The 25,455-nt window shown below is 37.4% G+C and overlaps 1 protein-coding gene across 15 annotated transcripts in view; it reads left to right on the top strand.

Annotated features, from left to right (window-relative positions):
• CATSPERE (catsper channel auxiliary subunit epsilon) overlaps window positions 1–25,455 on the top strand; it is a 263,745-nt gene that overhangs the window by 189,628 nt on the left and 48,662 nt on the right. For all 15 annotated transcript variants that reach the window (XM_070255679.1, XM_023632530.2, XM_070255686.1 and 12 more), the window contains 2 exons: window positions 20,094–20,152; window positions 22,181–22,256. In XM_070255679.1, the coding sequence (XP_070111780.1) occupies window positions 20,094–20,152; window positions 22,181–22,256 (135 nt within the window). The remainder of the gene's footprint in view (window positions 1–20,093; window positions 20,153–22,180; window positions 22,257–25,455) is intronic.

The raw sequence follows: 25,455 nt of genomic DNA, 5'->3' as shown, positions 1-25,455 counted from the left end.
ATTCAATTTGCTAAAATTTTGTTTAAAAGTTTTGCTTCTCTGTTCATGAGGGAAATTAGTCTGTAGTCTTCTTGTAATGTCTTTTTCTGGTTGTGGTATCAGGCAATGCTGGCAATTCAAAATGACTTGGGAAGAGGTCCCTCCTCTCCCATTGTTCAGAATTGGTGTAGAAATTGTATTATCCCCTCCTTAAATGTTTAATACAGTTCACCAATGAAACTTTGTGGGCCTGGAGTTTTTTTTGCGGTTATGTTTTAAACTATAACTTTAATTTCTTTAATTGATTTAGGGCTATTTGGGTTATTTGTTTATTCTTGAGTGAATTTTGTTAGTTTGTATCTTTCAAGGAGTTGCTCATTTCATCTACTTTGTCAAGTTTATAGGCACAAGGTATTCATAATATTGCCTTGTTATTCTCTTGATGTTGGTAGAATCTGTAGTGATATCCACTTTCTCATTCCTGGTATTGGTAATTTGCTTCTCCTCTCTTCACCTAATCTGTCTAGCTAGAGATTAATAATTGTATTGATTTTCTCAAATAATCAGCTTTTGATATTACTGATTTTCTATAATGATTTTCTATTTTCTATCTCATTGATGATTGTTTATTATTTCCTTTCTTCCACTTACTTTGTATTTAATTTGTTTTCTTTCTGTTTCTTTTTTTTTTTCCTCCCCAACGTCCCAGTACATAACTGTATATCCTAGTTGCAAGTCATTCTAGTTCTTCTGTGTGGGATGGTGCCACAACATGGCTTGATGAGCAGTGTGTGGGTCAGCACCCAAGATCCAAACCAGCGAACTCCAGGCTTCCAAAGCAGAATGTGTGAACTTAACGACTTAGCCATGGGACCAGTCCCTTCAGTTTCTTAATATGAAAGATTAGGTCATTTATTTGAGGCCTTTCTTCTTTTCTGCTGTGGACTTTAATGCTATAAATTTTCCTCTAAGAACTGCGCAGCTGTATACCACAAATTTTGATATTTTGTGTTTTCATTTTCATGTAGTTCAAAATATTTTCTCATTTTCTTTGTGATTTTTTTTTTTGAACTATGGGTTATTTGGAAGAATGTTTTTTAGTTTCCTAGTATTTGGTGATTTTCTAGATAGCTTTCTGTTACTGATTTCTAATTAAATTCCATTATATTAAGAAAAGATATTTTTTCTTTTAATCCTTTTAAATTTATACAGAATTGTTTTATAGCTCTGAATATGGTTTATTGTGGTAAATGTTTCATGCATACTTGAAAACTTTGTGTATTCTTCTGTTGGCTGAGGTGTTTTATAGATGTCAGTTAGGTTTTATTGTTCAAGTCTTCTATATCCTCACTAATTTTCTGTCAACTTGTTCTATCAATTGCTGAAAAAAGGATGTTAAAATCTCCAAGTATAATTGTGGATTTATCCATTCCTCCTTTCAATTCTTTAAGTTCTTGCTTCGTGTATCTTAAAGCTCTGTTATCAGGTGTATAAATCATTTAGAATTGTTATATCCTTTGATGAATCTACTCCTTTATCACTATAAAATGACCCTTTTTACTCTGGTGGTAATTTTGGCTCTGTAATCTACTTTGTGAGATAATGTATCCACTCTAGGCTTCTTTAGATTAATGTTAGCACAATATATATTTTTTTCCATTTTTTAATATTAGTCTTTTGTGTCTGTAAAGTTTTTTTAATATTGGGTCTTACTTGTTTATCCAATCTGAACATTTTTGCCTTTCTATTGGGTGCATTTAATGTGAGTTTTAGAATCTGGTTGGATTTAAATCTACCATTTGATTATTTGTTTTCTGTTCTTTTTAAATTTTTCCACTTTTTCCTGCCTTCTTTTTGATTGAGTATTTTTATGTGATTCCATTCTATCTTCTTTGTTGGCTTTTTAGCTATTCCTATTTGTTTTGGTTTTTTACTGGATGCTTTAGGGTTTGTGGTACATATCTTTATCTCAGTGTTCCCTCAAATAAAATATATCACTTCGTATATAGTATTATCATACTTATATGTACAGTATATATCAACCTTATATCACTGTACTTCCATTTTCCTTATCAGAGCCTTTATGCTATTGTTGATAAATTTTACTTTTACATGTTTTATAAGCCTTACAATGCATTGCTATTATTTTTGCTTTAAATACTCAATTAGCTTTTTTTTTTTACTGTGGTCATAATAGTTTGTAACATTGTGAAATTTCAGTTGTACATTATTATTTGTCAGACCCCGTATAAATGTGCCCCTTCACTCCTTGTGCCCCGCCCCATAATCAGTAAACCATTCTCTTTGTCCACAAGTTTATGTTCCAAAAATAAGTGAAATCATGTGGTGTTTGTCAACTATCTTTTAAAAGATATTTCAATTTTTAAAAAGCATTGTATATTTATACACATATTCATCATTTCCAGTGCTTTTCATTCTTTTGTGTAGATGCAGATTTTCATCTGGTATCATTTTCCTTCTGATTGTCAATTTTTACATTATATATTTGAAAATAAGTTATTAAATGCATTCAAGTTATAAGTTCTCTTTCTTGTGAATGGAAACTTTAAACATTATGAAATGACCATCTTTCTTTGTAGTAATACTTTTTGCTTTCAAGTCTATTTTGGTTCATATTTAATATAGTTGTGTCAGCTTTCTTTTACTTAGTATTTCCATACTCTATCTTTTTATCTTCAACCTTTCTATTGCTTTATGTTTTATCTATGTTTCCTGTGAGCACCATATATTTGAACTTAAAAGCAATTTTTTGGGGGGCCAGCCTGGTGGCGCAGCGGTTAAGTTTGCATGTTCAGCTTCTCGGCGGCCTGGGGCTCACCGGTTCGGATCCCGGGTGCGGACATGGCACCGCTTGGCACGCCATGTTGTGGTAGGCATTCCCACATATAAAGTAGAGGAAGATGGGCATGATGTTAGCTCAGGGCCAGGCTTCCTCAGCAAAAAAGAGGAGGACTGGCAGTAGTTAGCTCAAGTCTATTCTTCCTCAAAAAAAATTCAAAAAAATAAAAATAAAAATAAAAAACAATTTTTTTTGAGGAAGATTAGCCCTGAGCTAACATCTGCTGCCAATCCTCCTCTTTTTTGCTGAGGAAGCCTGGCCCTGAGCTAACATCTGTGCCCATCTTCCTCTACTTTATATGTGGGACGCCTGCCACAGCATGACTTGACAAGCCGTGTGTAGGTCCACACCCAGGATCTGAACAAGCAAACCCTGGGAAGCCAAAGTGGAATGTGCAAACTTAACCGCAGCACCACTAAGCCGGCCCCACATTCTAAACTTTTTGTTATGTTTGTCCAGTCCTGAAAATCTTTGTCTTTTAATTGGAGTGTTTAGTCTGTTTGCCTTCCGTCTTATTTTGTGCTTTTATTTTTCCATCTTTTCTATGCTTTTTCCTGTAGTTTCTTGCCTTTTTAGGTTTAGTTGCATATTTTATCATTACATTTTTCACCTTCTACTGATTTAGCACTTATACATTCTGTTTGTATTTCTAGTCAGTTTTCCTTAGAAATTATGACATGAATATTTAATTTATCCAACACTAAATTGAATTGACTATTTTAATCTTTCCTCAACTCATATATTATTTACTTCATGGATTTTAATTCCATCTTGTTTTACACTATTAGACAGTATTATTACTATTTTATACACCAATTTTATACTATTTTAGATACAATTACTATTTTAAAGTAATAAAAAGCAATTTTATATAGCTATAAACTATATATCACAATTTTATACAGTCATGTACTGCATAATGACCTTTTGGTGGACAACAGACCACACATACAATGGTGGTCCCATAAGATTAGTGTCATCTAGCAAAGGTGTGTAGTAGGCTGTACCACCCAGGTTTGTGTAAGTGTGCTCTGTGATGTTCACACAATGATGAAGTCACCTAACGCACTTCTCAGAACATAACTTCGTCATTAAGGGACACATGACTATGTATACCCTATCTTTATCGTTTTTTTAAATCTTCAGTGCTTCCATCTTGTAGTTCTTTCCTTCTGATTTAAGTACATCTTTTAGTATTTCTTTCGGTGGAAGGCTCCTGGTGATTACATACTCAGTTTTTGTTTGTCTGAAAACATCTTTATTTCACTTTCATTCTTGAAAAATATTTTTCCTGGATATAGAATTTTAGTTTGGTGATTATTCTCTTAAAGCACATTGAAAATATTATTCCATTGTTTTTTGGCTTTCGTTGTTGCTGCTGAGAAGTCACTTGTAATTTTAACTCCAATCCCTCTGGCTGCTTTTATGATTTTATTCTTTGTTGGGGGCCAGCCGGGTGGCACAGTGGTTACGTTCACATGTTCCACTTCTCAGCAGCCCGGAGTTCACCGGATTCCGGGTGTGGACATGACACTGCTTGGCAAAAAGCCATGCTGTGGTAGGCATCCCATGTATAAAGTAGAGGAAGATGAGCATGGATGTTAGCTCAGGGCCAGTCTTCCTCAGCAAAAAGAGGAGGATTAGCAGTAGTTAGCTCAGGGCTAATCTTCCTCTTAAAAAAAAAGATTTTATTCTTTGTTTTCTGCACTTATATTATTATGTGTCTAGAAGTGGATTTCTTTGCCTTTATCCTTCTTGAAATTTCTTGGTGCTCTTGAATTTGTGGATTATTATCTTCATCAGGTATCTTGTCAAATATCATCTATGCCTCTTTCTCTATCTTCTCTCCTTCTATAATGATGATTAAACATGTTAAACCTTCTTAAACTATTCCCCATGAGTCTTTAACTCTCTTCTTTATTGTTCATCCTTTTATGTCTCTGGGATACATTTTTGTAATTTCTTCTTATCTATCTTCCATTTCACTACTTCTCCCTTTTTTAAAAAAGATTGGCACCTGAGCTAACATCTGTTACCAATCTTTTTTCTTCTTCTTCTTCTTCTTCTTCTCTCCAAAGACTCCCAGTACAGAGTTGTATATTCTAGTTGCAGGTCCTTGCAGTTGTGCTATGTGGGATGCTGCCTCAGCATGGCCTGAGGAGCAGTGCTAGGTCTGTGCCCAGGACTCAAACTGGTGAAACCCTGGGCCACCAAGGTAGAGCACATGAACTTAACCACTCGGCCATGGGGCCAGCCCCACTATGTCTCCTTTTTTGTAGTGCCTACTCTGATGCCAAAATTATACACTGTGTGTTTAATTTCATTGCAGTATTTTTAATTTCTAGAAATTTTATTTGTCCCTTTTAAAAGTACACTGACACATTTTATAGTTTCTTTTACACTACAGATATTTTCAAGTTTGTCATTTATTCCTACAAAACTAGTAAGCATATGTGTCTTATAATATGCATCTATTAGTTCCATATCTGAAATCTGAACATGTGTGTTTCATCTATTTCTTCTCCTCCATCATTGTTCATTCTTGTTATTATTCATACATGCCTTATTTCCTTGTGTGCTTGGTTATTTTTGATTATGTATTGTTCATTACACTTGAAAAAGTACTTGTATGAATCCCTGAGGTCTAGTAAGAATATACCTTGATCTTGAGATGATCTGTGTTTGCTACTGTCAGAAATCTACAGCCCCTACTGTTCTGAGACTGCTTTGAATCCCCTGGCTTATCCAGGCAAAAAATTCTGGGATACAAAGCCATAGCCACAAGTTGTTAGGACAGGTTTTTTTCCCTTTCTTGCTTTTTCTGATTCAAAGTCACTGGAGAATTAATGAGAGGGCAAATTTAATCCTGACTTACCTTTACCCTGAGAGAGTAGTTTTCTGATAACATAGGTTAATGTGGAGAGGATATCCAATTTGGTTCTCTAACTAGAATTCTCCCTCTCCTGACTAGGTTGACAAATGCCTTTAGGGGAAAAGTAGATTATGGGCTCTGATGTTCTGCTTTACTCTCTAGATTCCTAATTTCCCTCAATATTTGGACTGACATTTCCCTATTCTCTCATAAGTTATTTGATGCTTTTTAGATGACTTTTTAAAATGCTGATTTTTTTAGGTTTCTTGATTTGTTTGTTTTTAAGAAGGAGATTTGTTCATATAACCTAGCCCACTACTACTAGAAATGGAAGTCTCCAAATCATTCCTAAATTATTTATAATGAAGTGGCTTTTAAATAGATGATCACATTCACAAAGTATATTTTTAAATAGTTCCATTGTGTAGCTATTTTCAGTGTTTAAAATCTAAAATAATATACATATGTGCTGGTTGAGTTACAGACCCAAATTTGAGCACCATTTAAATGACAACTAATAAGCAAAGCTTGGCGAATATCCTTATGTTTCACAAAAGAGAATATTAAACTTTTCAAATCCAATTATGTGCAAGAACATTCTTGTAAGTTACTTTATAATTACATATTAATAAAAGTATAGCATTCAATAGAGTCAGGTGTAAATTTGACAGTTAGTTTCTTTCCTTGAACTTGGATCTAGATTTACTTTTAATGTAATTACTTTCACAGCCTTAAATTTTATCACAAAAGATTGTATATTTTGTGTCATACCACTTAGCATCCAGCATATGAGTAAATACACCCTGTCTCAGAAATAAGAATTTTCACTAAGGTTTTTTAGATGCCCAAAGTCTCTATTTTCATCACAACAGATTAGCCATAACCAAATTGATCTTTCTCAATTGAGATATATATATCAAGATATATATATATTTATATATATAATATATATTTTATATATATATTTTTTAAATATATAATTAATATATATAAATATATTTTTATATATTTATATTTGTTATATATATAACAAAGAACTACCAAAAAGCAATTTAGGGATATAGAGATTGTTGAAACCATACTTTAAAACTATGGACTTTACAATTTTCTGCCTCTAATATCATATATGTTCTGTAAATGGCTTTACCCTAAGAACATAGCAACTTTACGTAATGCTGAAAATTGAGTTGAAAGATGCCACAGAGGGAAAAAAAAAACAAGACCATATGCAAAAGACAAATGAACATTTTTTCCCTAAAATACTCAAAAAGAATAGAGGAAAGCTTCAGACAAATAATTTCTGGAGGTATTTCGTCAAGATGGTGGCATAAGCATACTCTGAACTCATCTCCTCCCATGAACACAATCAGGTTACAACTATTTTTGGAAAAATTACCCTGGATAGAAAACTGAAAACTGGATAAAAAGAACCCTGACAACAAGGGACAGTACAGACTAAGGCAGAAGGGGCAGAAATCCCTGCTGGAAAAGAAAAAGCCACATTCAGGAGCAGTGGAGTTTTTCAGCTGGCCAGGCGGGAGCCACTCTAAGGTATGCAGCCCTCCCTGGAGGAGTGAGGTCCAGAGCAGGGACCAATATTGCTATAAGCACCCTTCAGATTCAGCACAACTGAGATGAGGGTCTTACTATCTGGCTTTGCTGGCTATTCACTGCAGTGGGGATACCCCCCCACTATCAGATGAAAGCCAAAAATACCTAAGTCTTAAAGGGCCCATGCACAAACTCACTCATCTCAGCAACCTAAAATCACCAGAGAGACAGCTGATGGTCCTTTGGTGAAAAGAGACTCACCTGATGGGCTCCAGAGGCACCTCAGTGAGGAGAGGGACCTCTCCAGAGACTGAGACATTAGTGGGGGCCATTGCTCTGAACTAGTCCAGGCAGCTGACACAGAACCCAGTGGATGCCATTAAGGTTCTTTCCTTGGCCTGTTAGCCCAGAGGTCTGCCACACCCACTAGAGCACAGATTTAATCCAGTTCAGCCAGAGCAGGCAGCCCACCCTAGGGACCAGCCCCACCCAACAGCAAGCCCTCAGGCTACTTGTCGACCTGCATTGACTAGGTGCCTTGATCCTCTACTGGCAGGCGAGTGTGTCCACCTCTGTGGGGTAGGGCCTGTGTGAGAACAAGGTGAACTGTGGGGGTGCATTGGTGGAGAGGTGGGGGCCTCTGCAGTGGGGCATCTGGGTACACTCCAGGGGGTTGGGAAGTGTGCACGGACCAGAACTGTGTTGACAGTGTGTGTGGTTCTGTAGGGGTGAGGCTTGTCAGAGGCAGAAGACCTGTGCTTCACAAATAGCCATAAAAAGGAGCAGCCCCACCTTCCAAAGCCTGACACAATTGAGTGGTCCCATGCCTAGGGCCAGCCCCACTCAGCTGCACTCCTAAGAGAACTGACAACAGCCTTGTAGGCCTGAGGCCTATAGCAACTGTAAGTCCCTGAGCCTAGCAACCAGCTATACTGGGTACCAACACAATTAAGAGGAAAACTGCAACAGGAGTGTGCTGTCAGACCTTGTGGCCAACAGTGCTGAGGATCCCCAAACTGGATTTACCAACAGCTGGCCAGGGAAGGAAAGACTAGACTCCCTCGGTAGCTGCATTAAGAGCAATACTGCCACAGCTGAAAGACACAAGTAGCTCACAAAGGGGTCACTCTTAGATCATTTGCACCAGTGACAAGAGGGAAGCACACTGCTGAGCCTCAAAAGGCATCTCTTACATAAGGCCACTTGTCCCAGATCAAGAGACATAGCTGACCCATCTAATACATAGAAATAAGCATAGAGAAAGAGGAATAATGAAGAGGCAAAGGAATACTTTCAAAGCAAGGGAACAATACAAAACACCTGAAAAAGGACTAAATAAAACAGAAATAAGTGACCTATGCAACAAAGAGTTCAAACAAAATCTCAGAGGGATGCTCACAGATATTGGGAGAAGACTGGATGTAAACAGTGAGCTCATCAGCAAATAATTGAAAAATATAAAAAAGAACCAGTCAGAAATGAAGAATACAACACTGGAAATGAAAAGTTCCCTAGAGAGACTCAATAGCAGAGTAAGTGATACACATGAACAGATGAGTGAGATAGATGAAAGACTAGAGGAAATCAGCCAAGCTGAACAGAAAAAAGAAAAAAGAATCAGACAGAATGAGAACAGTCTAAGGGAACTCTGGGACAATATCAAGTGCACTAACATTCGTTTTATAGGTGTCCCAGAAGGAGAAGAGAGAGACAAAGAGGCAGAAAATAGGAGTAGCTGAAAATTTTCCTAATCTGAAGAAGGAAACAGACATCCACATACAGGAAGCACAGAGAACTCCAAAGAAGATAAGCCCAAAGAGGGCCACACCAAGACACATTATAATTAAAATGTCCTAAATTAAAGATAAAGAGAGAATCCTAAAAGAGACAAGAGAAAGGCAGCAAGTGACATACAAAGGAAAGTCCATAAAGCTATCAGCAGACTTCTCAACTGAAACCCTACAGGCAAGAAGAGAATGACATGATGTATTTAAAGTGTTAAAAGGAAAAAGCTACAGGCAAGAATACTCTATCTATCAAGGTTGTCATTCAGAATGGAAGGAGAGATAGAGTATCCCAGACAAGCAAAAACTAAAGGAGTTTATCACCAAGAAACCAGTTCTACAGGAAATGCTGAAGGGACTTATTTGAGAGGGAAATCAATGACCACAAATAGAGATTTTTAAAAAAAGGCAATAAAATCACTGGTAAAAGTAAAAATATAGTAAAGGTAGCAGATCAACTACCTGTGTAGATAATATGAACATTAAAAGACAAAGGTACTTAAATTACCTATTTCAATGATAGGAGGGTAATGGATAGAGACACACTAAAGAAGAGATTATATATGATTTCAAAAAAATAAAATGTAGGAGGAGGGGAGTGAAAAAGTAGAGCTTTTAGAAACAGGTTAAGCTAAAGAGTCTATCAACTCAATATAGACTTTATATACATAGAATATTATATAGGATCCTCACGGTAATCACAAATCAGAAACTTCTCCAGGATTGGTCACATATTAGGTCACAACACAAGTCTCAATAAATTTAGGAAGGTCAAAATAATACCATGGATTTTTACTGACCACAAAGGCATGAAACTAGAAATCAACTACAGGAAGAAAACCAGAAAAGCCACAAATATGAGGAGATTAAACAAAATGCTGCTGAACAACGATTGGGTCACTGAAGAGCAAAGGAGAAATAAAAAACAATTCCTGGAGACAAATGAAAATGAAAATACAACATGCCAAAATCTATGGGATACAGCAAAAGTGGTTCTAAGAGGGAAGTTTATAGCAATTCAGGCCTACCTCAACAAAGAAGAAAAATCCAAGATAAACACTAACACTGCATCTAGAAGTACTGGAAAAAGAAGGACAAACAAATCTCAAAATCAGCAGAAGGAAGGAAATAATAAAAGTCAGAGTAGAAAAAACGAAATAGAGACTAAAAAAGAAAAAATAGAAAAAATGAATGAAACCAGGAGCTGGTTCTTTGAAAAGACAAACAAAATTGACAAACCCTTAGCTAGGCTCACCATCAAAAAAGAGAGAAGGCTCAAATAAATAAAATCAGAAATGAAAGAGGAGAAATTACAACAGACACACAGAAATACAAAAGATAATAAGAGAATACGATGAAAAGCTATATGCCAACAAATTGGATAATCTAGAAGAAATGGATTAATTCTTAGAAACATAAAACTTCCAAAACTAGACCAAGAAGAAGTAGAGAATTTGAATACACCAGTCACCAGTAAGGAGATCGAAACAGCAATCAAAATCCTCCCAAAAAATAAAAGTCCAGGACCAGATGGCTTCCCTGGTGAATTCTACCAAACATTCAAAGACGACCTATCCTTCTCAAACTCTTCCAATAAACTGAAGAGGAGGGGAGGCCTCCTAACTCATTCTACAAAGCCAACATTATCCTGATACCAAAATCAGACAAGGACAACACACACAAAAAAGAAAATTACAGGCCAACATCACTGATGAACATAGATGCAAAAATCCTCAACAAAATACTAGCAAATCGAATATAACAATACATTAAAAAGATCATATACCATGATCAAGTGGATTTCATTCTAGGGATGCAGGATGGTTCAACATCCACAAATCTATCAATTTGATACACCACATTAACAAAATGAAGAATAAAAATCACATGATCATCTCAATAGATGTAGAGAAAGCATTTGACAAGATACAGCATCCATTTATGATAAAAACTCTAAATAAAATGGGTATAGAAGGAAAATGCCTCAACATAATAAAGGCCATATATGACAAACCCACAGCAAATATCATTCTCAATAGAGAAAAACTGAAAGCTATCCCTCTAAGAACAGGAACCAGACAAGGATGCCCACTGTCACCACTCTTATTTAACATAGTATTGGAAGTCCTAACTAGAGCAATCAGACAAGAAAAAGAAATAAAAGGGATCTATATTGGAAAAGAAGAAGTGAAATGGTCACTCTTTTCAGACAACAAGATTTTATATATAGAAAACCCTAAAGATTCCACTAAAAAACTTTTAGAAACGATAAAGGAATACAGTGAAGTCACGGGATACAAAATCAACATACAAAAATCGGTTGTGTTTCTATACACTAACAACGAAGTAGCAGAAAGAGAAATTAAGAATACAATCCCATTTACAGAGAATGATGTCAGCGACATGGCAGAGTGAGCTCGCCCAGGGACTCTCCCCTCCAAATTACAACCAAAAGGAGCAACTGAATTCCAACCAAAGGAATCCTAATAACACAGAGATTGTCAGAGACCCACAGCAGCCAGATGACGGAGGGTGGGCAGGCTGGAGCCCCCCTTGGAGGAGCTGGAACGGGGTAAGAGAGAATTTCGCTCCCTCCCCTAAAGACTAGAATCGCTGCCGTGGGTGAGGGAACGAGTGGGGGTGGGGCCATGGATCCATGGGATCATCCAGGACTCCCACCACCTGTGCAGTGGAAACTCTCTAACGGGGGAAAGCTTTCACATGTGGGGACCCCATCAAGCAAGGGCCCCAGGAAACCAGAGAGCAAGAGCTGATCAGAATCCCAGTCTGCACACGAGAGAAAGTGCCCCTCCTCCTCCAACCCACACTGCATGCTGCCATCACTGCTGAAGGTGGAGGGCTCAGAAAGCACAGCTCTCGACCCCCCCCATCTAGTGGTGACAGGGTGTAACTGCAACTGCCATCCAGCAACTTATAAAAGCTCCAGTCCAAAAGGAAAACAACAAAAACACAGAACTATGTCCTGAGGACTTGGAAATAGGTAAACTAAGTGAAAATGAGTTCAGAATAGCTATCATCAAAATACTCAATGAGGTAAAGGGAAATATAGAGAAATAAGTCAACAAGTTCTGGAGTTACTTCACAAGAGATTGAAACTGTAAAGAAGAATCAATCAGAAATACTAAAGATGAAAAATACAATGGATCAGATAAAACAGAATACAGACTCCCTGAATGCCCGTGTAGACACCATAGAGGAGAAAATTAGCATCATCGAAGATAGACAGGTTGAATGGCTCCAGACAGAGGAAGAAAGAGAACTAAGAATTTAAAATACTGAAGAAAATATCAGAGAAATAGCTGACTTAATGAGAAAATGCAACTGAAGAATCATTGGAATTCCTGAGGGCGTGGAAAAGGAAAATGGAGCAGAAAGTGTGCTCAACGACATAATAGCAGAGAACCTCCCAAATCTAGGGATTGAGTGAGAAGTGTGAGTGGAGGAAGCTTTCAGATTTCCTAGATTTGTCAATGTAAAAAGACCTACTCCAAGGCATATAGTAGTAAAAATGGAGAAAATGAATGACAAAGAAAGAATACCCAGAGCAGCAAGGCAGAAGAAAATAAGCTACAAAGGAACCCCCATCAGACTTTCAGCGCATTTCTCTACAGAAACCTTACAAGCTAGGAGAGATTGGAATGACATATTCAAAACTTTAAAGGATAAAAATCTTCAGCCAAGAATACTCTATCCAGCAAAAATATTCTTCAGATATGAGGGCGAAATTAAATCTTTTCCAGACAATCAAAAGCTAAGGGACTTTGTAGCCACCAGCCCTCCCCTACAAGAAATCCTCAAGAAGGCCGTCATACCTGAAAAAAGAAAAAAAGGGAGAAAGGGGTCACAAACCACAGAGTAGGGAGACAAATAGATAGAACCAGAATAGGATAGCAAATATTCAACTATAGCATTAGGATAAAGGGAAGGAAATCACCAAAGCAAAGACAATCTTATCGCTCTAACCACAAACTCACAACACACGTTGGAATAAGAGATGAAAATAATAATTTAGGAGGGGAGGAGGAAAGGGATTGAATCAGTTTAGACTAAGGAAGTAAGAGGCCACCAGAAAATGGACTATGTTATACATGAGATTCTGAATACAAACTTCAGGGTAGCCCCTAAACTAAAAAACAGAACAGAGACACAAAACATAAATAAGTAAAAAACTAAAAAACCCAGCATAAGAAATTGCAGAAGTCAATGGGTAGGCTACAACACACAGGATGAAAAACAAAGGAAACACAGGAAAACCAGAAAATGAACAACAGAATGATAGCCCTCATGCATCAATATCACCCTCAATGTAAATGGGTTGAACTCTCCAATAAAAAGACACAGAGTGGCAAGATGGATTAAAGAACAAGATCCAACAATTTGTTGCCTCCAGGAAACACACCTCAGCTCCAAGCACAAACACAGGCTCAGAGTGAAGGGGTAGAAGACAATACTCCAAGCTAATAGCAAACAAAAGAAAGCAGGTGTCACAATACTTATATCACACAAAACAGATTTCAAGATAAGGCAGGTAAAGAGAGACATAGAGAGCCAATACGTAATGATCAAAGGGACACTTCATCAAGAAGAAATAACTCGTATAAATATCTATGCACCCAACACAGGAGCACCAAAGTTCATAAAACAACTATTAACAAACCTAAAAGAAGATATCAAAAATAACACAACAATAGTAGGGGACCTCAACACCCCACTCACATCAATGGACAGATCATCCAGACAGAAAAATCAACAAGGACATAGTGGAGCTAAATAAAAAGCTAACACAGTTGGACTTAATAGCCATATTTAGAACACTTCACCCAAAAACAGCAGAATACACATTCTTCTCAAGCGCGCATGGGACATTATCAAAGATAGACCATAAGTTGGGAAACAAGACAAGCCTCTACAAATTTGAAAAAATTGAAATAATAACAAGCATCTTCTCTGATCATAACGCTATAAAGCTAGAAATTAATTGCAAGAAAAAAGCTGAGAAAGGCACAAAGATGTGGAGACTAAACAATGTGCTATTGAACAAGCAATGGATCATTGAAGAAATTAAAGAAGAAATCAAAAAATACCTGTAGACAAATGAAAATGATAACATGCCATACCAACTCATATGGGATACAGCAAAAGCTGTATTAAGAGGAAAATTCATCACAATACAGGCACATCTTAACAAACAAGAAAAATCCCAAATCAGCAATCTTAAACTACACCTAAGTGAATTAGAGAAAGAAGAACAAACAAAGCCCAAAGTCAACAAAAGGAGAGAAATAAAAATCAGAGCAGAAATAAATGCTATTGAAACAAAAAAGGCAGTAGAAAGGATCAATGAAACAAAGAGCTGGTTCTTTGACAAGATAAATAAAATTGATAAACCCCTAGCCAGACTTACAAAGAAAAAAGGGAGAAAGCTCAAATAAACAAAATCAGAAATGAAAGAGGAGAAATAACAACAGACTCCGCAGAAACACAATGGATTATAAGAGAATACTACGAAAACCTATATGCCAACAAAATGGATAATCTAGAGGAAATGGATAAATTCTTGGATTTCTACAATCTCCCAAAGCTTACTCAAGAAGAGGCAGACAATTTGAACAGGCCAATCATAAGAAAAGAGATTGAAACAGCCATCAAAAGCATCCCAAAGAATAAAACCCCAGGACCAGATGGCTTTCCTGGGGATTCTACCAAACTTTCAGAGAAGATTTAATACCTATCCTTTTCAAGCTATTCCAAAAAATTAGGGAGGATAGAACACTTCCTAACACATTCTGCGAGGCCAACATCACACTGATACCAAAGCCTGACAAGGACAGCACAAAAAAAGGAGAACTACAGGCCAATATTGCTGATGAACATAGATGCAAAAATTCTCAACAAAATTTTGGCAACCTGAATTCAGCAATTCATCAAAAGGATCATACATCATGATCAAGTGGGATTCATACCAGGGGCACAGGGATGGTTCAACATGCACAAATCAATAATGTGATACACCACATGAACAAATTGAGGAATAAAAATCACATGATCATCTCAATAGATGCAGAGAAAGCATTTGACAATATCCAACAGCCATTTATGATAAAAACTCTGAAAAAAATGGGGATGGAAGGGAATTACCTCAACATAACAAAGGCCATATATGACAAACCCACAGCCAACATCATACTCAATGGGCAAAAACTGAGCGCCATCCCCCTGGAAACAGGAATGAGACAAGGATGCCCTCTATCACCACTCTTATTTAACATAGTACTGGAGGTTTTGGCCAGAGCAATTAGGCAAGAGAAAGGAATAAAAGGAATCCAAATAGGGAGGGAAGAAGTGAAACTCTCGCTGTTTGCAGACAACATGATCTTATATATAGAAAACCCCAAAGAATCCATTGGAAAACTTAGAAATAATCAACAACTACAGCAAAGTTGCAGGATATAAGATCAATTTACATAAATCAGTAACATTTCTATACTCTAATAATGAACTAACAGAAAAAGAACTCTAGAACATAATACCATTCACAATCAAACAAAAAGAATAAAATACCTCCAGGTGAATTTAACTAAGGAAGCAAAAGACCTATACGACAAAAGCTACAAGGCTTTTCTAAAAGAAATGGATGACAACACAAAGAGATGGAAAGACATTCCAAGTACTTGGATTGGAAAAATAAACATAGTTAAAATGTCCATTCTACCTAAAGCAATCTACAGATTCAACGCCATCCCAATCAGAATCCCAATGACATTCTTTACAGAATTAGAACAAAGAGTCCTAAAATTCATATGAGGCAACAAAAGACCCCAAATTGCTAAAGCAATCCTGAGGGAAAAAAAACACAGCTGGAGGCATCACAATCCCTGACTTCAAAACATACTACAAAGCTACATTAATCAAAACAGCATGATACTGGAACAAAAACAGGTGCACAGATCAATGGAACAGAATTGAAAGCCCAGAAATAAAACCACATATCTATGGACAGCTTATCTTCAACAAAGGAGCTGAGGGCATACAATGGAGAAAAGAACGTCTTTTCAACAAATGGTGCTGGGAAAACTGGAAAGCCACATGTAAAAGAATGAAAATTGACCATTCTTTTTCACCATTTGCCAAAATAAACTCAAAATGGATTAAAGACCTAAAGGTAAGACCTGAAACCATAAGGCTTCTAGAAGAAAATGTAGGCACTCTTTGACATCAGTATTAAAAGGACCTTTTTGGACACCATGTCTTCTCAGACAAGGGAAACAATGGAAAGAATAAACAAATGGGACTTCATTAGACTGAAAAGCTTCTTCAAGACAAAGGAAGACAGGATTGAAACAAAAAAAAAACCCACTAACTGGAAAAAATATTTGCACGTCATACATCCCACAAAGGGTTAATATCCATAATATATAAAGAACTCACACAACAACAAAAAGTCAAACAACCTGATCAAAAAATGGGCTGGAGACATGAATAGACATTTCTCCAAAGAAGATATACGGATGGCCAATAGGCACATGAAAAGATGTTCATCATCACTGATCATCAGGGAAATGTAAATCAAAACTACACTAAGATATCACCTTACACCCATTAGAATGACAAAAATAACCAAAACAAATAGTAACAAATGTTGGAGAGGTTGTGGAGAAAAAGGAACTCTCATACACTGTTGGTGGGGATGCAAACTGGTGCAGCCACTATGGAAAACAGTATGGAGATTTCTCAAAAAATTAAAAATAGAACTACCATACGATCCAGCTATCCCACTACTGGGTATCCATCCAAAGAGCTTGAAGTCAGAAATTCCAAAAGTCTCATGCACCCCAATGTTCATTGCAGCATTATTTACAATAGCCAAGATGTGGAAGCAACGTAAGTGCCCATCAACCGATGACTGGATACAGAAGATGTGGTATATATATACAATGAAATACTACTCAGTTGTAAACAAAGAACAAAATCGTCCCATTTGCAGCAATGTGGATGGACCTCGAGGGAATTATGTTAAGTGAAATAAGCCAGATAGAGAAGGACAATCTCTGTATGACTCCACTCATATGAGGAATTTAAAAATGCAGACAAAGCAAACAGATTAGTGGCCACCAGGGGAAAGGTGGGGTGGGGGGTGGGCACAAAGGGTGAAGGGGCACACTTACAAGACGACTGACAAATAATAAGGTACAACTGAAATTTCACAAGATTGTAACTTATTAAGTCAATAAAAATTTTAAAAAACAAAAACTTTGGTAAAATGGGATAGATCTCAAAATGTAGTAGATGTTATTACAGCACACTTTGTTGTTATAGACCTACCGATAAGACAGAATTCAAATAACATCCCTCAAGAAACAAACAAAGCAACAACAAACCTATATAGAGCAAATATGTGATAAAATAATGTCAGCCTTTAACGCAGATGCTAATTCTGTCTTTTGACTTCAGAATTATTTAAAAAAGAAAAACTGGTCTGACACTTTCTGCTTTCATTTCGTATTGGACTTGATAAAGTGCCTTGCGTAGACTCTGGCTGGAGGATGTTCATATGTATGACATCTATTTTCACATATATGTCTCTCCAGCAGTTTGACCATTATGATGTGGCTGGCCTGAGCATTACTCAGTACTGTGCATTTTGCATACATCCTGCTCTAGAATTTAGTAAAATATTAATGTGTTTCCTTTTTAAAGCACACAACAGCTTTCTGTACTTTCCAACCATCAGCCCTTACAGGTCATCTTGAATAAACATACTTTCCCAGCATAAAAAAAAATACAATCCCATTTACAATTGCAACAAAAAGAATAAAATACCTAGGAATAAACTTAACCAAAGAGGTGAAAGATCTGTACACTGAAAACTATAAAACATTGTTGAAATAAATCGAACAAGACCCAAAGAAATGGAAAGATATTCCGTGCTCCTGGATTGGAAGAATTAACATAGTTAAAATGTCAATACTTCCTAAAGCAATCTATAGATTCAATGCAATCCCTATCAAAGTTCCAACAACATTTTTCACAGAAATAGAACAAAGAATCCTAAAATTTATGTGGAACAACATAAGACCCTGAATAGCCAAAGGATTCCTGAGAAAAAAGAACAAAGCTGGAGGTATCACACCCCCGATTTCAAAATATACCACAAAGCCATAGTAACCAAAAAAGCGTGGTACTGGCACAAAAACAGACACACAGATCAATGGAACAGAATTGAGGGCCCAGAAATAAACCCACACATTTATGGACAGCTATTATTCGACAAGGGTGCCAAGAGCATATGATGGAGAAAGGAGAGTCTCTTCAATAAATGGTGTTGGGAAGACTGGACAGCCACATGCAAAAGAACGAAAGTAGACCATTCCCTTACACCATGCAGAAAAATCAACTCAAAATGGATTAAAGACTTGAATGTAAGACCAGAAACCATGAACCTTCTAGAAGAAAACATACGCAGTACGCTCTTTGACATTGGTCTTAGCAGCATATTTTCAAGTACCAAGTCTCACCGGGCAAGGAAAACTAAAGAGAAAATGAACAAATGGGACTACATCAAACTAAAAAGCTTCTGCACAGCAAAGGAAACCATCAACAAAACGAAAAGACAACCTAACAATTGGGACAAGCTATTTGAAAACCATATATCAGATAAAGGGTTAATATCCAAAATATACAAAGAACTCATACAGCTCAACAAAAAAAAAACCCAACAACCCAATTAAAAAATGGGCAAAAGATCTGAACAAAGATTTCTCCAAAGAAGATATAGGGATGGCCAAAAGGCGTATGAAAAGATGCTCAACATCATTAGCTATCAGGGTAATGCAAATCAAAACTACAATGAGGTATCACCTCACTCCGGTCAGAATGGCTATAATCAACAAGACAGGAAATAACAAATGTTGGAGAGGATGTGGAGAGAAGGGAACCCTTGTACACTGCTGGTGGGAGTGCAAACTGGTGCAGCCACTATGGAAAGCAGTATGGAGTATCCTCAGAAAATTGAGACTAGATCTACCATATGATCCAGCTATCCTACTGCTGGGTATTTATCCAAAGAACTTTAAAACTCAAAGGCATAAAGATACATGCACCCCTGTGTTCACTGCAGCATTATACACAATAGCCAAGACTTGGAAGCAACCTAGGTGCCCATCAAGGGACCAATGGATAAAGAAGATGTGGTATATATACACAGTGGAATACTACTCAGCCATAAGAAATGATGAAATCCGGCCATTTGTGACAACATGGATGGTCCTTAAGGGTATTTATGCTGAGTGAAACAAGTCAGAGGGAGAAATTCAAATACAGTATCATCTCACTCATATGTAGAAGATAAAAACAACAACAAACAAACACACAGCAACGGACATTGGATTGGTGATTACCATAGAGGAAGGGAGGGGAGGGCCAAAGGGGTGATTAGGCACACATGTGAGGTGATGGACTATAATTAGTTTTTGGGAGGGGAAGATGATGTAATCTACACAGAATTCGAAATATATTACGATGTACATCTGAAAGCTATATAATGTTATAATCCAATGTTACTGCAATTAATAAAAAAATAAAAAATATTTTCTCATAGTCTCAAAAATTACAGACAATAGATATCTGTAATAATTTAAAACCTCAAAGAAGAAATAAAAAGGTCCAGAGACAAAGGTTATTAGAAAACAGAGGAAAATGAAAAGTTTGCTATGCTCAGCATATAAATGAAAAATAAAAATAAGAATATAACAATAGCAAAAGTCAAATGAGGGAAAAGAGAGAAGTAATATAAATAAAAGGACTATGATAATATAAAATTAAAAGGAAAAATAACAAAAATGTAACAAAGTAAATCTAATGTATACATAATTGGAATTTCTGAGATAGAAAAGAAAAGAAATTGGAAAAAATCCTAAATATATTATTTTTCTTACCTAAACAAAGATTTAAATCTGTTTTGAAAGTATCCTTCAACCTTATTCCCAGTTTTCCTGCTTTACATGAACTTTTCAATTTTCTTTTTCAGACAGTAACATTTTCTCAGAATGTAAATTATGAAGCAGTTGATGATTACTTCAAGTTGCAGTTAAGTATGACTTTTAAAAGATCTTACTCAATATTAAGTATGCTATTCAGGCTATTGATTTGCAGGTATTCTTTTATTTAAATGACCTCATATCCTTTTAAATATCCAGATTTCTAATTCCTTTAAATGTATGGATAGATCTGAAATTAGTATTCTGTATAAAAATGTAGAATACTTCTTGTAATTAAATGGAAACATGATCTATCTGAAGGTTCCCATTCATCCAATTGAAGATGCAAAAAATGGGCTCACTCTTAACAATTTTGGAGCAAGGTTTATCAGTAATTCCCATTTTAAAGTCCCTATATACTATCCTTAAGAAAAAACTAGAGCTCTAATATCCCAGGAAGTCTTTAACAATGAGTAGAATCAGAAAACACCACCTTTGATTCTTGGAAGAAGGCAGCAGCTAAGCACTTAGTTTCTGCAGGAAGACAACCAACCTTGGAGTACGTCTTACGGCATTTATACGGTTACCATCATGTCCTCACTCAATATATTTTCTGGAAAAAGAGCATTGTTTTCCTAGGAAAAAAATCCATTTTTCTTTAGTGTCCTGCTACTCCAAGTAAGTTTGAGTACCCAGTGTTTTCTAGGCGTTCCAAACACCCGGTGAACAAGAAAGGCATAGAGCTGTTGTCCTGGGCACATGTCTAGCAGGAGAAAGCAAACAGCAAGTAAGCAAATAACCCCGAAAAGTGTATGAAGAAAATAAAACAGAGTGAAGTGGTAGAGAGTGACCAGGGACAAAATGCTACTTTAGACACACAAGCCAAGAGAGGCTCAATTCACCCCTTTCCCCCTCACCCACCCGCTTCTCTCTTGATTCTTCTAACACTGTGGGTTTCTTTAGGTGCTTTTGGTTTTGTGGATATGTGCTCAGAATTCCGTTGCTATAGAATACACATCGAATTGTCCAGGATACTTTAGGTCAGGCTGAGACTGGAGAAAAAATACCAAAAGCTTTGAAATCAGCCATGGTAGGAAAAAAAAAATCTACCTATAAGAAAAATCAAGTAGAAAATTGAAGATGAAAATTTAGTGTCCCTCACAGATCTATACTATATTACCAAATTTATCAAAGATTCCATCAAACAGAAAAAAAGCCATAACTGGTATAATTATAATTTCAAATTATAAAAAATAATTTGTAATTATTATTTCAAAGGTGTTAAGTGAGAAAAAATGTATCAGAATTGACAAAATATGGTAATGATTAAAAAATATAAAAATATGCTATTTGTATCGCTTACTTGTTACATTTTATATCTAATATAGGATAGGTAAATATTAAAATGTAACAAACACTGGGAGAAAAAGGACATTTGTTTGTGGTTAGTTTGTTTGTTTCTCACCAGTTTTTTCAAAAAGTAAAAGCCTTAGTAGGGGCAGGGTGTGAATAAAGCTTTCCAAATTTCTTCTGTGACTTTTGAGTCCTCCCATTTTGCCTGAGAACAGAATGATTCATGTGTACTTCATAATCTAGAGGGCACTGAGTCTGTCTCCCTTTTGATGCCAGTCAGATGATATTATGCAACATAATGTGATTCAGAAAACTGCTTTCATAACTTACTCTTTATTGTTCCAAAAGTGTTGTCAATAGGAGGGAAAAATCTGTAGAGGCTAGAGAAGGAACTGATGCTGTGACCTTGGCCTTGTAATACCATTGGGAAGCAGGACAAGACGTCAGCACAGAGCCCTCTCCTCTGGAGACCAAGGGCATTAATGAAATAGGGGGGTTGAAATGCTGATAGATGCTAGCTTCTATTTCCCATTGTGCCAACCCCATGCTGGCCACAATATGGAATATCATGAAGTGGGAGTGACTTCAAGGTAAGACCTCCCACACAGCTGCCTTAGCAGAAAGCAGCAAGCAGTCACCACCACCACCACCCTCCAGGCCTCTGGGATTCCTCTGGGGGTTCAATCACATCGTGTCCATGGCACTTTTCCTCTGCTCTACAGAAAGACAGTCATGCCTTCCTCCCTTGTGTTCTATAATCACCTGTATATGTTGTTTCTCCTAGACACCAGAACACCGGTCTTCTGCTTGTTCAGATTAGGCCTAGTGAATATGCAAGAACATGTCCAAGATCCCAAAATGTAAGTGACATGAGTAGAGGATCAAAACATTTACTTCAATAATGCATAGGTGGTAAGCTAAATAATAGACACTACCTCCATATGACACCACACCCCGACGCTTAGCAGTGTTTTGTAATGTTTCACTGTGGGGTTAGCATTATTTTACTTTGGAAACAGAAGATTAGATTTCTGCCTTCCACGAGTTTACTATCCAAAGTGTGAAATATAAACATATACAAAAATGTAAAATTATTAGTTTTTGAGAATAAACAAAACTGTGTAAAGGAAAACTGAAATTAATGAGAAAAACTAAAGTTGGATATGGTTTGTCTGAGAAGACTGCCAGACATGTCCATATTATCCTGCATTTATTTATTCAGAAAATTTGATCATTTCTTCACTCAAAAAAATGTGTTGCATGCTCACTATGATTCTATGTGTCAGCCTGTGTGCCAGGTAATGAGAGTTACAAAGATGAAAAGACAGAGTCCCTTCCCCAGGGATAAACAGAAGCCAGCCTAACAGACCATGGGAAACACAGTTATCAAAGAGCCCAGAGGAAAGAGTGAGCAGTTTTGATTGATGGGGGTAAGGTGAAAAGACAGTGATGTATAAAATGACTGTTGAAGAGTAAGCAGAAGTTGAGCAGGCAGATGCAAAGGGAATTCTAGGAAGAGACATGTGCAAAAGCACAGCAATGTGAAATAGCAATGGGACGTTCAGGTAACCGTGGGTGTTATGAAATTAAACACAAATTCTTCACCACCACCACCTCTTTGAGTCTGTGTTCCACACTGAGGGGTGCCTCCTCTCGTTACTCCTTCACAGCCTAACAAACATTCAATAAACATATATTGAGCACCTGCTGTACACCAGGCATAATGCAATGAGGAATACCTACATGAAGAATTCAAAGTCAAATGAGACATTGTCCCTGACCTTCAGGACCCCAGCATAAGGAACCTGTTCCTACTGGGCAAGATTCCAAGAATTTAGAGGGAGCCCTGAAACAAGGCAGACGTGCTCCATCCTTGAGCGCTGCTGACACACATCTCTTCCCCAGGAAATTGCCTGCAGGTGCATACCAACCACTGCCCTACTGCCCTGGTGCATACCAGGACACCCGTCCAGCTTAATCTGCTGAGGAAGCAAGAAACAGCAACCTAGCGAGTTCCTGCCCCATCCTTGGTCTGTGTTTTCTATCTATATGAGATATTCTGTACAGGATGCCTTCTTGAGTCACCATAGTTTCCTCCATCACTTTCCCTGTCTGATCAATAGATTTGTTAGGGATCCCTATTCACCCTATCCTGCCCAGCCCTGAGTTCACATCCAAGTTCTACCCCTTACTGGCTTGGGCAAGCTACCAAACACTCTCAGTCTCAGCTGCCTCCTTCATCAAAGGGGAAATGTGGCATCTATCTCACGGTATTTATTCACTCTGTTGAGAGTACTAAATGAGATTACTTACATAAAGTGCCCAGAACAGTGCATGTCACAGAGTAATCACCTAACATTACTGTTTTCTTTCTTCCCTTTCCTCCTTGGCACACCCCAAGACATGGACAGTTCAAATCTAGCCACCACCTGTGTCCATTGCAGGTAGCTTGTATTGACCCGCTCACTGAAACAGAATGGAGAAATATGCAATAGCCCTTTAGGCAACAGGAAAATGTGGCCTTGTGGAGGTAGTGTCCTCTAGCTATTCAAGAAAATCAAAACCTTAATACAAGTACAAGGTATGCTCACAACCAGAGGGACCTTTCTTTGTTCTCCTACACCGACCAGTAAGCAAGACATCAGCCTCCCAGATAAACATTATAGAGACACAGGGCCCAGCTCTCTGCTATCATGGAACCAAGACCCCCAGAATTCTCCAGCTGGATGAAGTTAGGCCCTTGCTAAAACCTGCTGGACCAAATGGACCAGGCACTGAGCCCCTTTCCCCCTCACCCACCCCTCTCTTGATTCTTCTAACATTGTGGGTTTCTTTAGATATTTTTGGCATCTTATTATTTTTATTTTTGACATCTTTCTCACTTAGTCTTCACAGCCTGCAGCAGAGTAGCAAATAGAATAGGCAGCTCCAACAGGGCTGCATCTCAGTTTTTAACCATGCACCAAGAACCGGAATGCAATGAGGCCACGCTAGAAGGCCAGTACCTAGAGGGCCTTAGCAATTCCTTCCAAGGTGAATTTTCCCAGGGAGAGAGGACTACAATCTGTCCAATGCACTATTTACCAACGTTTCTGTGTTGAAGGCCTTTAGAATTCTTGTTTCAGTTCAATTGTTCTGTCTAATTAGAGGGAATATGCTGTGTCTGATTCTGAGTCCTGCCCTGTTTCTGCACTTCAGAGAACAGTATTAAATAAAGAAAACCAATGCACTCATTGTTTTTATTTGGGCTATATGTCAGAATTTCTCTATTTAGGTGTCCAGTCTTGGGGAAAATGTGTCAGCCCTATAGCAGTGGGTACCCTAGAAAACAGGCTTATTCATGGTTCCCACACTCTGTACTCACACTGCTGTTTATATTCTTAATCATTGCCATGATTGTTGATTCTGAGGCTAGGGGTGATTTCTATCAACTAGGACCCAGAAGAGAAGGTATGTTATGCATAAGATCATCAAGTGATGATGGGACCTGACTATGAAAGATTTGAGGATCTTGGTCAATCACTTTATGTTATATGGATAATTTAGTAAAGATAAATGGCTGGCCCATGTTTCTGAACACATTTGATGGGAAAACAAAGATTTAGTGATAATAGACAGCAAGGACTGTGGGTAGCATGGCTGAGAGAACAAATAATGTCCTGTGGGTGAGATTAGGTGGTTCAGGAAATAAAATCCATGAACTCCTGCTGTGGAGCATGCCTTTCAAGTGAAGCCTGAAAGGTCTTGGTTTAATAGGGACAACTCTTTAAATCCATCAAACTTGGCTGGACATCATTTTCTATCCCCACCCTCCTGATCCCCAAGTCCTTCTTTAGAGAAGAGAGTATTAGAGTTTTTTCAGATTCACCTTGTGGAAATATGCAACATACAGGACATGTTTAAGACAGTATGCAAGTGTCTATACCCCACCTATAAAGCCTGGGGTTGGGGGGAGACAGCAGTGAGTAAGGTGTCCTGGAGCCAGGTAGAAATGGAAGTAGTCATCTAAGTCAAGGAAGAACCAGGACTCTGGTTTAAAAAGTCAAATCAATAGCTAGA

Source organism: Equus caballus, chromosome 30 (genome assembly GCF_041296265.1).
Source record: "Equus caballus isolate H_3958 breed thoroughbred chromosome 30, TB-T2T, whole genome shotgun sequence".
Taxonomy (NCBI): Eukaryota; Metazoa; Chordata; class Mammalia; order Perissodactyla; family Equidae; genus Equus; species Equus caballus.
The sequence above is the reverse complement of the archived record's forward strand: the minus strand, read 5'-3'. Positions and strand labels throughout refer to the sequence as shown.